General features: G+C 45.0%; 1 protein-coding gene across 2 annotated transcripts; it reads right to left on the bottom strand.

Moving 5' to 3' along the window:
* Positions 1 to 1,543: 1,543 nt before the first annotated feature.
* Positions 1,544 to 14,572, bottom strand: e2f3 (E2F transcription factor 3). 2 transcript variants are annotated; one of them, XR_013078398.1, is made up of 8 exons: positions 14,414 to 14,572; positions 13,882 to 13,984; positions 13,365 to 13,593; positions 12,966 to 13,097; positions 12,610 to 12,724; positions 11,574 to 11,760; positions 11,062 to 11,428; positions 1,544 to 1,604 (listed from the first exon to the last, which is right to left on the bottom strand). XR_013078398.1 is itself a non-coding variant. In XM_076754273.1 (7 exons), the coding sequence occupies exons 2-7, from the start codon at positions 13,916 to 13,918 to the stop codon at positions 11,163 to 11,165; spliced, it is 966 nt and encodes a 321-aa protein (XP_076610388.1). In that variant the 5' UTR covers positions 13,919 to 13,984; positions 14,414 to 14,572; the 3' UTR covers positions 8,736 to 11,162. The 2 variants fall into 2 exon arrangements, 1 of the variants encoding a protein (XP_076610388.1); XM_076754273.1 differs by lacking the exon at positions 1,544 to 1,604 and having other exon boundaries at positions 8,736 to 11,428.
* Between the last annotated feature and the right edge of the window lie 195 nt (positions 14,573 to 14,767).

Genomic DNA, 14,767 nt, shown 5'->3' with positions numbered 1-14,767 from the left:
CACCGCTGAGGGCGTAAACATTGGGAGGTAACACATAGAGGACGGGGTATGGAATATATATGACACGAGAGTGATTTGAAACTGTCAGCAGGGCATACAGCATGAACTAGTTTATTTTCATGTGGCATTCCGAAGGTTGGTCTGAGAAGCATGCTGGAGCTTTGCCATTCACTCTCTGGTGGTAGTCCAATCACGCTGATGCTCGCTGGATGGCAATCACGCAGGAAAGAATGGCTCTTGCCAAATCATCCCTGTTTAACATGAAATATTCTGCTGCTGAGGGTTTAAAGGGGTGTTGAAATGCCATAAAGAAGGAGAATTTGTGAGAGAATAGTCAAAATCAAAGCTGAGAGGCTGAGGTATCAAGACTTTCAGTCCCCAGTGTGAGGAATGCAACCTGATTGCATCTTTTTGTCAGACCGTCCCTGAACGGCAAACTTTACTCCCTTTGTTAGTATTACAGACTTTGTGTAACTGACGTAATACAGTGTTTTTCACCAGCAGTAACCATGACTAATAAATGGATGTTGATGCGTAAAATTGGTGGAATGCCCCCTTTAAATCTGCCTTAAATTGGACTAATGGATGAAGTTACATTGTGCACCTATAGGGGGGGTCTGTCTTGCTGCTGGCCTGCTCTGACAGTAAGATCGGATATGTTGGGAGATCTTGAAAAGATTTCTGAGCATCAGGATCGTGCTTCAAATGGAGAAAACTGCTAAATACACGAGAATCATCCTGTCCTGGTTTTCTATGTTTGCATTAATTCTGATGAACATCTTTAAATTTGTCAGCAGCATGTTGAATCCAGCTCTCTGTCCCTGAACCTCTGCGTCAGAACTGACTCCTTTTTAGTCGGTAGGATGGAAGCGTTTGCCAAGTGAAACAGCGTTTTTGTCTGTGGGTCTGTATCGTCCCTGTCCAGCTTCTCGTAGGTCCCCTGTATTTGACTGCAGACAGCTGTCAGTCGATCAGTCATTTCTTGGATAATTAAAACTAAACCCTTTAGATCAAATGAACATTTGTTTGTCATTTCACACCATTTTTCACAAAAACTGGGATCGCTCAGTCCAACTGTTGGCGCTTTCTTCTCTCTGCCTGCAGTCATTTTTTCATCTCGCACCTGATTATGCGTGCCTGGATGTGCGCGCACTCTTCAAAGTGGAAATACTCACATAATCACACAAGGGCCCCGCGAACGTCTCCTAAGTACACCTGCACATGAGCCCAGAAAAACATGTCACAGCATTTAGGCAGCTTTACAGATCACCGGCCGACCGCAGCACCAAGTAACCTTTTGAATTTTGAGCACATTTACCACCAGATTTCCTCTAATGTGGCATCAGCACAGTAGCATTTTAGGAAGCAAGTCCAACCCAGGTTCCACTAACCTGCGTCTTCCAGTATTTCAGCCATATCACAGTCTTCATCAACCGTCATGGAGACAGATCTGACGACACGCAAGCTCAGTCGCATGTCATTCAAAGCACTTGTTCAGCATCAAAACTCAAGGTTCACTTACCAGCTTTTTCCAGAGGTTTTTTTCCCCATTTCACATGGTCTTCACCAGCACTGGACTTCGCTCGGTCGTCTTGGAGACGGATCTGTTGACATGAAAACAAGGGTTACGGTTGAAAGCCCTTGCAAACACTAATAAATTGACCTCGACTTAAACTCTTATTTCCATGTAAAGAACTTGCTTGGTTCAGTGTTGAGCGGTTTGTGGGCAGTACAGTAGCTCAAGCACAGACGACGCATTCGTTTTGTGGCAGGACACAAGCTAATATATGTTCATTTTTCCATTCGAGCACTGCTCACTGCTGATTTAACGTGACTAAAATGACCAAAACAGGCAAAAAAGTCCCCACTGCCTTTTCACTACTCCTGAATAACTTGCATTCATTCGCCATCACAGGCTCAACGTGACGGATGTTTGAGCAGCAGCTCCTACAGCTTACCAGTTTCACCTCACCCATAAACTAAGCTCTGGGTAAAGATCCAAAAAGTGACTTGGAAAAAAGAGGACTAATCTTTCAAGGACAAATAATAGACCTAACTAAACTGAAAGTAGCCATTAGACAAAAGAGACAAGAGAGAGCAACAGAAAGAGGCAAATATCTTTCCAATTATCAGCTCTGGAGCATGTTCTTAAGAGCGAGCAGAAAGGACAGGTTATTAAGCTTTAATGCATCACAGCATAGGAACCATTCAAGGCCCTCTCCCTCATTAGACCCTCCACCAGCCTCGCTGTGTGTGTGTGTGTGTGTGTGTGCGCGCGTATGCAAGTAAATGTTCACGGCTAAGCACCTCATACAACACTAAACACTTAAACACTGGTAATGAGGGTGTGAGTGCCGGCTAGTCCGCTTACAGAGGGAATAATTGCAGATTTAGCCAACAAGGGCATTTTCATTTCCCTGTATAGATGAGATTAGCACACATACAGAAAACAGGAATCAAATTTTCCTAATAAAACCACTCAACAGGAGAGAAAATGCTGTTGGAACCATGCCCAAAGAATGTATACAATATGTATGAAAGCATTTGATAAATCCTTGAGATTTAATCACATTTTCTGGATGTAACATTCTTCTCAGAAAAAAAAAGAAAAAACAAGGTGGGAGAAAGAAGGTAGGACTGGAGGTATTGCTTATAGAAAAACATGAGGAAAGTGAGAATTCCTCATGGAACAGGCCTGATTTCTGACTTCCATTCCTTACCGTTTTAACCTTTTTCTTCTCAAAGCAAACAAACGTGATGAAATTTCTGTGGATGATATATTGCCCGGGTTGATGTCTGTGTATTAGCGTTTAGTGTGGGCTGAGTCCACAAAGCCAGAATTGATTCTCCTTATTGAAATCCACAAAATAATATGTGAGGTAATCCACCGGCCCGGGAAGTTTTCTGGCTCTGTGTATATAAAAGACATCACATAAATGGGACGAGAATAGAGGAAGGCAGAGGAAAAACAGGGGCCTCTGTGGAAAAGGAGGCACTGAGCAACCTGGGAGGATGCGGGACTTAAACGATTTGGCCCGCACGCGAAGCCGCTCGGCATGCTGGGACGTTTACACAGGCAGGTGCCGCCATATGAACACATTAGCAGGACAAAACACCGGCTAACATCCAATCCAAGTCCCTAGGATCAATGAAGAAGTATTGGCTGTGGTACTTCTGCTCAATCAGCCACTAACTCTCCTTCTGTCCATTCCTGCATCCAGTGATCATCACCATGTGTGCACACTGTGGCCCCGAGTCTGATGAGGATGATTTTCCGTAGATGGGATGATTAATGTGCCTGCTCTAAGATGCTGAGTGAGATTGATGCTGCCCGCCATCCCCTCCATGCCTAATCTTTCATCCTTACAGTAAATATGACACAATGTCCATATGCACGCGAAAACAGCCTGATTACAAACAGCTTGCAAGCCCTCGTCCCTTTTAATGATTACATCCAAAGGCACTCCCTCAGTCAAACGGCTGTTTTGCTTAATGAAATTAGCCGATCGCACTATCTTCTTCCTCTGCGCGCGAGGTAAGGAGTTTCCACAGGGGTCACTCAGCTAAGTAACCCTCTTTAAGCAACTCGAATGCAAATGAGATGCAAATGTGGCTAAAACGGAACACTGGTTAATTTGGCCTCCTGACATTGCAAACAGTCACAGGGGGATCCGATGCAAATTACATGCAAATGACAACTGACGGTCTTTGTCTCTATTGGCTGAAGGGTAGGAGCCTCTGGGTTCAGGTTCACGTCTGATTTTGTCTATGCAAATATTTGATGTGTCCAAGTGGAACTAAAGAAAGTAAACACCCACTGGAGAGAGGGGTGGAGGTTCACAGCAGGTCAGGAGGCTGTCATCACAACAGCTGAAGCACCCAGACCGCGTGGCCCAGCGCAAGAGAGGAAAAATACAGACCTCAAACCAGCGAACAAGAGGGAAGTAGACATTACATTCCAACCGCTCCACATTTACCAAAGCCAGGACCCAGCTGTGTGTGACCCAGCCAACTCCTACATCATCTGGAGCCATGCCTCGCATATTCACCCTATAAAGCCCACATAGAAAAATCTGGGCCGCGTTCTATTAACACCTGACAGAGGGTGGATCTAAAGCCAAAGCCCCCTGTGAAGAGGTCAAATCTTCATACGGACAAGCCCCGAAAGAGCATGTGACACAGGAAAATCACTTTCTCTAATGCTCAGTCCATACACCGACCTGCAGTATGGATTCCTGCAGACAGCAGCAGTTAATTGATCCCTCTCCATCCTCACTCAACCATCAACAGGAGTGGAAAGCGCCAGTTTCTGCGATGGACATTTTTGGAGGATCTAAAGCTTTTTTTTATGTACATTTAATTCCTGCACTTCGCTCAGACTTTGAGCTCTAAAACCGCTCAAGTTTCCCATTTCAGGTTCCACCTCCACCGAGAACCACATTTCAACAGCACATATGTAATGACAGGCTGTCAACTCCGTCCCAGTCCAAGGGCACCTCCGAATATTGCAGTCTACTTTTCTATGAATTTGGAGGACGCTGCCAGATTGAAACCCAGAGCTCATTCTGCATTGGTCAAATGTACCTACGAAGCTGAGGGAGGGAACGCGCTGTGACGTTATCGCGAATGCGCTGTAAAACTCCCGTGGGAGGGTGTTCCGTCTCAGCCTCCGAGGCTTCAATTCTCAAAAGGCCACCCTCTGAATTGGTACAGCCGAAGAGCGAGTGATGTGGAAGTTACCTTAGATAACTCGCACTGTGCTGAATTTTATGTGTGCACTAAAAAGGGAAAATCCACAAACTCATGTGACCTCCTTTATCTCGAGAGAGGGAGCGCCACAGCAAGTGTAATAAAAAGATATGCTTTGAGAGGAGATGCTGAAGAAAAGGGAAGCAATGTTTTCATGCTTCTTCAACTATCTATCCTGTACTTGTGGACTACTTATACCTGATGTCCACTCACTCTCGCATTCACAGTGACAAAATTTAGGTCTGAAATCAATTCATTTCAAAGGCATCGCTAATTTTCTCTTCAGGTTCAGCTTTAAAGGTAGGCACCTTTGATCAACATCAAACCGTCTCGACAGCGCTGATCTCTGACGGTCATTAGCTGTGTTGCATCATTCACTTTTAACACTGCTGTTGGATTTTAAAAGGCCCAACCAAAGAGGAATGGTTCACGGGGAGTTATGAGACATCTCCTGCATGACCTGCGTGAACTCTCGTTAGCAGCCAAGCTTGCTCGCTAAATGAGCAGAGCATAGCAACTCTTTATTGACGGGATTGATATCCAATCCTGAGAACAAAACACCAGGAGGAGGCAAACGACCCAGAGGAGAGAGAACAGAAGCCCGGAGAGCTGTCGTGACGAACACGAGCATGTTCGAGCCCAGCGAGTAGTCCCAGCCATCATCAGGCCTTTGGCGCTGTCGAGCTGGCGAGGCCTCGTGGATGCCACTTTCTGGCGTGGCTGGTCCTTTAAAGAAGCAACATTTCTGAAAGAGTATTTTTGGACAGTTTGCCTCAATTAGAGTTTGACAGTAAAGAAAGACGGGAAACATGGTGAGAGAGCAAAGTGGATGACATGCTACAAAGGTTTCAAAGCAGAAATGAGCCGGGGATGCCGCAACCACATGGTTACAGCCTCAGCCATGAGACCACATGGACGGCACGATTAAAGAGTAACTTATGGAACGCCCCATTTCAGCTTCAATACGTCGCTGCTCCGTGGTCCCTCTGTATTTCCCGTCGTCTTTGGGCTTCAGACACTCAATGCGGCTCACGCTCATCAAGATATACTTCAGTTTAATCAATACGATCAGTCTACACGCAGTGGCTCATATTTCACCAGCCTATAACTGAAAGCGATAACAGTGACAGCGGCTCTCATTACCGCTGAGTCTCCCTACTTCACAGATGGACAACATTTTGTCCAGAACTTTTGAACTTTAAGCTCATGATAGTGAGGCCTCAGCAGAAGCAGCAATGGAGTGACAGGCCAGAGGAGCAGTGGGGAGGATAGAGTTATGCCCCCAGACATTAACATGCAGTAGGTAAGATCGAGAAGAGAGTAGACTGAGCCTGAAAATTTGAACCAACACAAGTTCCATGTCACTCCCTCTCCGCTGCACCCATGCCCTGCCTCCAAGCCCTTCCTCCCTGCGGCGTCTGCCATGACAACCAGTAACGTTAGCCTTAGCATCGGAAACAAGCTAACTCTGCCCAGCCGCTACATCACAGTCACTAACATACCATATGCACTGCGGATTGTTACTGTAACAATCACCATATTAGCTTTCTGGTTATTTGTTGTCTTAGCTGTATATGCTGTTGTTGGCAGCGGCGGTGTGGGCAGTTTGTCCTTTGCGGGTGGCTGTTGCTCCACCATAGCTTTCACTAGCCTCCTGACGCCGCTCACAGAGCTGTTTGACTGAGCGACAGCCGGCAGCATGAGTGGAGGGAGGGGGCGGTTTGCAGCGTGTCTGAGTAGTGATTGACAGATGTCAGACACTCCTTCAGACGCTCCTCTGGCTCTGATTGGTTGTTTCGTGTCGGGTGCGGTGGATTCTTGCAAATCGCAGTAGGAGCAGTAGGTGGGACCCTGGTCATAGGGACAGTTTTAGCAAATATGACAAAAAAATACTTTTATACAAGTTAACTACTGCAGCTTTAAGGCCGGGGTACGTTTTACACAAACTGTTTGGAATGCCGTGTTGTCCAACATCTGAATGCAAGTGTTTCTGGCTGAGCTGTTGCGAGTGGCCACACTCAAAAAGCTGCTGTTATAGAGGCCTGAGGTACAAGAAGTTTAAATGCTGTTGCACTGGGCTGGATGTATGAAGTTAGAGAGGGAGTGTTAACTTTTAAACTTTCCACACACTTGGCCCAAAGTTTCCACTTGGATTTGTCTTGATGGAGGGGGGGGTTGTTGTCATGATCAGAGTGAACATGACATTGTCTTGTACTGTGGGGGCGTCGAGGACGAGGCAATGTCACAGATGTCTCTGTCTGGAGGGCAGCGATGCTCGCTCTTTTTCTGGAAAAAGGCCAAGAGCTGCTGTTGCAAATAACACGATAGACTGGAGGCAAAATCAATTCAGGGTATAATAAACTGACTGTTTACTGAAAAAGCTGCTCCTGTTCATCTCCATCCGTCAGTACTGAACAGGCCACAGGTTCGCACAGAAATATCTCCTGTTAAGAGCGACATCGCTTGTTTAATAACAACAGCTGGAAGTGTGTGTGCGGGTGCTTTTCACATGTCCCGTCATGGTCATCTGTTGATGTCTCCTCATAGATCCAGAGGCGCTCTTAGTCAGACTGTACAGCAACAAGGCGCACCTACTGTATCTCTTTGGTATACTCTGCACACCATGAGCCACGGGTGATGAATCAAACTACTCCTGTCCTGCTCTCTCACTATTCATTTCATTCATAAACCCAAAATATTGTTAAGGCAGACGATTGGCTGGGAGGGCGCTACGCAAAAAGACGGCGTGCTCTCAGTAGCCAATGAGAGGCCAGTAGTACGCTCTTGCTTTCAGCTTTCATGCTCCCTCTTTAACCCTCTCTCATTTTCCTTCTCTCTCTCTCACTCCCTGCCTCAGTGCATTGCAGCAGTCAAAACAACAGCCTGGCTAAGAGAGCACAGCGTAGACGCAAGTGCTACATTCGAGGGAAAAGGGACGGCTGGACAAGACCGTCAACCTGCACTTTCAGAGAGGATCGCTCCTGAAGTCACTGAGGGACGGAGTCTGAAGACTTGGTCCCATCTCGCCCTTTGAGCTCAGCCATCTGTGTGTTTTGTCAGACACTTTAAGACCTCCTCCTCCTCCTGTACGTCATTTGCTTGTAGGTGACAGGGAAGAGCACTCTAAAAATGAAACTTAATTGACCGATTGATCGGCTGATTGACAGCTATATTGACTGATCTTTAACAGAGCCCTCTTGAGATGGGAGGGGGCTGATGTCAGGCCTAATTCAATATAACACAGTTCAATATGCACTTTGCTTTTTCTTCCCCATTTGCAAATCTTTGTGGCACAAGAAGGACCAAGAAAAAAAAACAAAAACAAAACAGAAACACACAAGAATCAATAATAGCAGTGATCCAATAACTCTCCATGAACCCAAAGTTTGTGTGCCAAGGTTTGTGGGGAACTGGGTTGACAGGGTTTAAGTGGGGTTTTGAGGTGCAACACTACCATCTATGGACGGATGTGGACGCTGCAGGTTCCCGACAGATTACATCATCATGTTGAGGACGTTGATGTGTTTTTCTCAGATGCTGTGGCACAGACAAAGAGAAGCAGGGGCAGTTGGGTTCTGCACAGGAAAGATACAGGAGGCGGTTTAAAAGTGCATGTGGACACAAACAGGAAAAGGCACATCAGAAGATCCCAGTTTAGACTCTCTGAGGAATATCTCACACCTACGTGTTTTTTTTTTTATCTCATTGATCAATTATTGACTGATAAGGGCTGTCTGGGCTATTGGCTACATTCCAATACAAACCAAACAGTCTTCTGCTGAAAATTAGACTTTTGTTTAATGTTTATTAATCTGAATGTGACTTATGTGTACTTACAACCACCAAAATGTATTCAACATAATTTATAAAAACTATCACAGTTACATCAGCCTACATGACAACCAAGCTGCCTGTCAGTGTGTTGTGTTATATCTCTGCACAGTGAACAGCCTGAGTAACAGTAATCAGGTCAGTAAAGGCAGTGATGACAGTCAAACCTCAGTTTTAATCCTTTTTCCCCCAGCTGGGTTATCTCTTGTTGTGCATGCATATTGACACAATTTCTTGATTCAAACTGTAATTCAGCACCGGTCATGCCTAAAAAGTTCAGACTCCAGTGAGAGGACAAACCTCTACACATGGCCAGGCAGTCTGAGGAGCCCATAATGAATCTGAACACGGTCACGTTTCGTCATGGCAGCCAAACAGACCGCCGCTGAGTTTGGCTATCTCAACATTTCCACTTGAAGCCACATTCAGTAAATTCCCACACAGAATGGATGACACTGTCTAAGAGCTTCTAAACATCCCAGCCGTGTGATGATGGCAGGGATGTGTGGGATCACACTGCCTCCTAGTGTCTCCATATATATTAGTGCTGCACAGAGGAGTGAGCGAGCGCCACACACAGAACATGATGACCGCTCCTCTCATGGAGCAGACCAGGGACAAAGGAAACCTCAAGCTGCTGCATGTCACCATGCAGTCTGGGATGCAAGACACGAGCACATGTTGGGAAAAGCAAAACAACTCATCTGTCCTGGCTGCTGTATGAAGTAAAGTCAAAGGCTTGAAGAATAAAAAAAGAATCATTAGTTGATTTGAGTGAATTAAGTACCATAATCTGTTGGATTACTCAAGTAAAATCACTTGTCCTGCTGTTTCTAGATTACTGTTGGAAGGTAAATTAAGTCTAGTTAATAAACAAAGGACAAAAAGTCATTTGCGGTTAGTCAAGCAAGAAGCCATGAAAAACTGCTTCCAACATTTATGAACTGTCACTGTTATCAAAAACTCATTTGCTAGTGATCCAAGACACCACATATCTAACCACAACTGAATCCTGTTTACAGTTATTGTAATAACTTGCAGCTTTGTCTTGTCAGACGGCTGATGAATGTGACTCATGAATGAGTCAGTTAGTTCATACAAAATCATCACACAATGTCTTCAATCACTTCATAAATTTGCCTTTTCGAGGTATGAAGTAAAAAAAAAAGCCAGTTAACAAAATACTTCCTTTACTTGTTGGAATAATCTATTTACCTCTTCTGCTTCTGAGACCGAGAAAGAAATTTCATCCTTTTTCAAGGCCTCCTGGTGAAAATAATGCCAGATAAAGTGTGACCAAACACATGCATTGCACACAGCATCTCCATACTACACAATGAATGACGGTCAAGGATCTAGTTTTTCCATCCTGAGATAAATGCAGTACAGCCATACGATATATTAAAGGCTTGTGCTGCAACTGCAACTCCTACACCTTAGACGACTCCAGGTATTCATTTTTACTGAAGTTACTCCCAACTCTTCCTACAACAAGCCGGCCAAAGTCCAGAACTGCGTTCAAACCTACGTCTCTTCACGACTCTCTGTTAAGAAGAGCAAAAATGGCAGAAATCCTGAAGTACAGGCTGGTCTGTCAAGTCTGAAGAACTCCATTAAAGAGGAAACTGTGAAGCCAAAACTGGATTCAGACAGAGACTGAGACGATACGCTGGCGTCAGTATTGGCCTGATACTGGCCTTAATAAACTGATCAGATACGAGCCATGACCCAACCTATGGACATTAAATTTCACGATGACACTGTCAATATCATAAAACTCAGTGTATGCAGCGTCAGTTGGTTGGCTGCCAACTCTGTTTTTAGTGCCGCAGCAATTACTGGCCTCCTGCTACCTTGTATAAAAACGAAACACAGTGAGGTACCTAGATTATATACTATTAAAAAAAAAAAAAACAGTGGTGAAATCACATCAGCAGATGCCCAGACAACAGGAAGTATTACTGGAACGGTTATGAGGTAAGAAACAGTTGGATCCTTCATAGCAGAGCTGACACAAGACGTGGGTTTGTTGCATTTGTAATGATTTTAATCAACACCTCTTAATGCTTAACGAGTGTTTAGATCACCAGGCCTGGTTGAGACGTCTCCTTTGTGATTATACAAAAAGTCATCCGTGACATCCCTCCAGACCATCACTACAGGATGTTGTGACGTTAACGGTCAAGAATAAGTCCTGCACGGAGGCTTTTAAGAAGGACACTTAGGAAGGACAGACAGATGCAAAAGAGTAAAGGTCTGAAACAAAGTACTGTGTCTTAAAACATTCAGGTCAAGTCAAAGTCCTGAGGACAATACGGAGGCCGTAAAAAGATCTCACTTAGTCTTTGGAAATGCAAAACTATTCAGCGACCACTCCAATGTGATGCGTTTGGGTAACTCCTCCGCATGTTGTCCCTGAGCGTCAGTAAATCCCAGTCACGTCATCCAGGAAAGGCAAATGTAAATATCAAAACCACTCACATTCAAATCAGCACTGTGTTCTTTTAGCGCATCCCCTTGATATCCTGCTTGTGGGAAGAAGATTATTGCTTCCAACATGACTGTATTTCCAAAATGGCTGTTCACAGGGGCACATCCAGGGGCAGCTGGTCCAGGTCAACAGAGGAGAAGAGGTCAGTGATGCCCTCATCCTCAGCCAGGCTCAGGAGGTACTCCTCCCCGCCAAGAGGGACGTTCAGAGGTGGAGTGAGGGTGACAAAGATCAGCTGATCTTTAGACGGGTTTTGGAGGGAGGTGGGCACGGGGGAGGCAGGGGTGACGGGAGCTGGTGATGACAGTTGTGTTGGCTTGGAGATAGTACTGATTCTGGAAGCACGGTTAGCATTATCTGGAAATATGAAGGGAGTGTGGATAAAGCACATGAGGGTAGGAAAAAAAGACAAGCAATCAAAGTTAAATTAAAACGCAAAATGGAGTCAACAATCTTAAAGAGGGGTTTCATTTAAATATAGTGTCTTATAAGGACAACTCACCTTTGGAAGACATCTGGACAGAGGACTTGTTTGGCAAGAGGGGGGTGGAGCTATGGCCATTGGTGGAAGAGTTTAAGAGGCTGCCACTGGCTGCACAGCTGTCTGTGGCTTGCATATTGATGGGGTCATCTGAACAGAGGAACACCTCAATGGGCCCCTGCGTGCTCCTGAGGTGGACCTGCAGGCTCTGAGGACAGGGGGAGGAGATGACTTTCATTCAATGGTCTCTGGGCTGACAGCAGACACAAAACAGTGGATATATTTGAAACTGCCTACTATAAAAGATGTATGTACTGATTTGGCCAAAATGTAGCACGTAGTCTGCATACAAAAGCAAAATCTGCAATATAGCAGACATACCGCTTAGCCCGCTGTCATTCTGTTACATTTCTGACATATTTTACTGAAATTAAGCAGCTACTGTCAAGGGGGAAATGTTCTGTGGATATTAACAAGAACAACAATAACAACAGTCAATAAGTTCATTAAAAAGGCACCCTGTTTGATTGAAACAAAGATAAGAAGGATCAAGTTCCACTTCCAAAGCAACAGGAATACCACGAGGACGAGCTCCAACTCAGGTTACATGCGCAGTGAAGTAATGCGACAAACCGCTGGTGGATCTGCTTCCTTCCAATCGTCAGACAGGCTTTACCCATCTCTCAAGACCATTGTTGGGAAAATTCACGTTTATGATTTATCTTTTGTTAGAGCACAAGGGGACACTGCACAGCAGTGGTGGTTTGCCATTTGCAGTGTTTTGTTTACTTTGCCTTTCCAGAAACAAGCTACGCCTGGCCTAGAATAGGACAAAATAAACTGATTTAACAGTTTCATGCTGCATACTACTACGAAAAACAGTATCCATCTGTAATATGTCATAGGCTGTTCCGAATACAGCCAGCGCAGTGAAAGAGGATGTAGCAAGAATATCACCAGTAAAACCAAAGCAATTAACCACACTGTACTGTTTCACTGGGGCTTCAAGTCATAATATGAAGAGCTTCATCACAAAGACAGATGTTGAAAAATGTACCTCTGCGGGGTGTGGCACCTCCAGCTTCGTCTGCGCAGGGGCTTTGATCACAATCACAGTCTGTTCTTTCAAGCTGGGTATCCTTTGGACATCCTCGTAAGTCAAATAGGCGAATGTGATCGTCAAGGTTAAGGAACATACTCCACCTACATCGGTGTGTGTGTGTGTAGCTGGGGATACACAGAATGACCAAACTCCTAATGCACAGCATAAGCAACACATTCACCAAAACAAAAAATCTGTTGGTTTGTGTGGCCTTTAGACCCATCATCAATAATAATTTTCACATAATATGTGGGGTAAATCATTTGACCTCATTGAATCCGCTCATGTGAAGAGTTACCATCAAAGGATATCTCTGACTGTGCCGGTTCTCACATATCTGGTGAATCTGCTGCATACAGCTTTGGATCAACTCGTCCAGCTTCCTCTCCTCCTCAGCGAGATTCTTCTGCTGATTATCTACCTGCTCTTCCACACGATCGCCCCTGCGCACACACATCCGAGCATCAATACAGGACTGACATCACAACAAACTCCAGGCAGACGATATTAAGAATGAGACAAACAGGAAGAACTGAGAAAACCAATAATGCTAAAGGTACGTAGAATGATACAGGGGGTTAGTACAATCTGCTGTTAACTGCCAGTCTTAAAGATGAATATAATGATGTATCGCTTGATCAACATTTTATAACGCCCATATAAGTTTTCTAAAAATACACACACTTCCTGTTCCATCCACTGGTACTCACAACCACTTGATGCGACTTCTAGACGTCTTTTTGATGAGGTGGACCCCTTCCAGGACATTAGTAACGTCATAGACACGTCTCTTTGAGACATTGAGCTCCTCTGCGACTTTATTTAGGTCCAACACCCCGTTAGCGGAGCGACCCAGCAGCTCCACGAACCTCCGCGTCAATAAACCGAGTGAGGTGTCATTGCGCGACTTCTCGTACACACTGGCTTTAGCAGCGGAAGCTGGGAAAAAAGGTGAGGACAAAAAAACGTTCAGTACATACATACTTTGATGTACGTATGTGCTTATTTTGATTGCATCTCTTCAAACATCTGCCATTCTTCTGCTGCCACAGAGCAGAGCAAGCAGTGGGTGCAGGGGGTGATGATATGTGAAGTGGTGACATCATGGTGGAGAGTTTGGCACAAAAAGAAGTGTAGGCTATCTACATCTATCTATAGGTTATCTACCACTTCTCTTACCCAGCACTGAACACAGGCTATTAACAAACCTACTACACAAAGTCTTACCCTTTCCTCCAGTGTGGGACGGAGAGGCCATCGGCATCTTGGCATCACCGCCATCCTTCTGGTCCTGGGGGTCACCGGCTTCCAGCTCCAGCTTTCTCTTTGCCTGAGTGAAAGAAAGCAAAATGTACATTTAGATTTCTTAGCATTACAATGTCATGCCACTTAGACTTTTAGTTTCCAGTAATCTCACTGAGTCCTGTGGCTCACATGGCAGCCATTTTGACCAATAATACAGTGTGAACTCCTCATAAATCTATTGCTCTCACTTGTGACTTAAGCTGTATGCAATTGGAAGCAATGCATACGTCTTTACATGAATACTACGTTCATCTTGTCATCTGGAGCTGGTTAATCATCATTAGTGAGGATTTTCATGACCTGGGCCTTGGCACAGAAGCTAGCTTCTCTCACCAGTGTGTTTTGCTAGTTGGAGCAACATCTCCCCATCCCCCTCCCAAGCTCACCCAAGGCCTGAGCAGCAGTTCGCTTCTGGTTATAATGAACACATTACCGCTTACAGTTACCTCCTTACCAATGTATTCCCGCAGAAACGCGATCCTTAAAGAGTTCTGTCGGCGTACGCGGCACTGGAAGACCAAAGTGTGTCAAAGTATCTCCCGACAAGGCGCGGTATGATGCCTCAGCCGAAGGTAAAACAAGTGTGAAGTTACCGGAAATACATGTGTGGACCCGGAGCTTCACAAATTCAGGTTCACAACAAAAGCATGGGATTAAAGCACACGTCCTTTTTCACGCCGCTATGATAGCATTGACATATTGAAATAAAGATGGGACGTAATTATGTCCATACCTTAAAACTCAAACACGGTAGTCTGCAGTGAGATAAAGTGGTCAGTGCCACAATGTGTAAATAAATACGTGGTGA

This window comes from Chaetodon auriga, chromosome 17 (genome assembly GCF_051107435.1).
Source record: "Chaetodon auriga isolate fChaAug3 chromosome 17, fChaAug3.hap1, whole genome shotgun sequence".
In the NCBI taxonomy this organism is placed as follows: domain Eukaryota; kingdom Metazoa; phylum Chordata; class Actinopteri; order Chaetodontiformes; family Chaetodontidae; genus Chaetodon; species Chaetodon auriga.
This window is presented reverse-complemented; position numbering and strand designations above follow the sequence as displayed.

What these genes read in the sequence shown, in the direction of transcription:
- e2f3 (XM_076754273.1), bottom strand. Translation starts at nt 13,918, where the DNA reads ATGCCGATGGCCTCTCCGTCCCACACTGGAGGAAAGG. An exon ending in AGAAGTCGCATCAAGTGGTT is followed by an intron (nt 13,098 to 13,364) that starts GTGAGTACCAGT and finishes GTGTGTGCGCAG; the next exon opens with GGGCGATCGTGTGGAAGAGC. An exon ending in GAGAACCGGCACAGTCAGAG is followed by an intron (nt 12,725 to 12,965) that starts ATATCCTTTGAT and finishes CTTGACGATCAC; the next exon opens with ATTCGCCTATTTGACTTACG.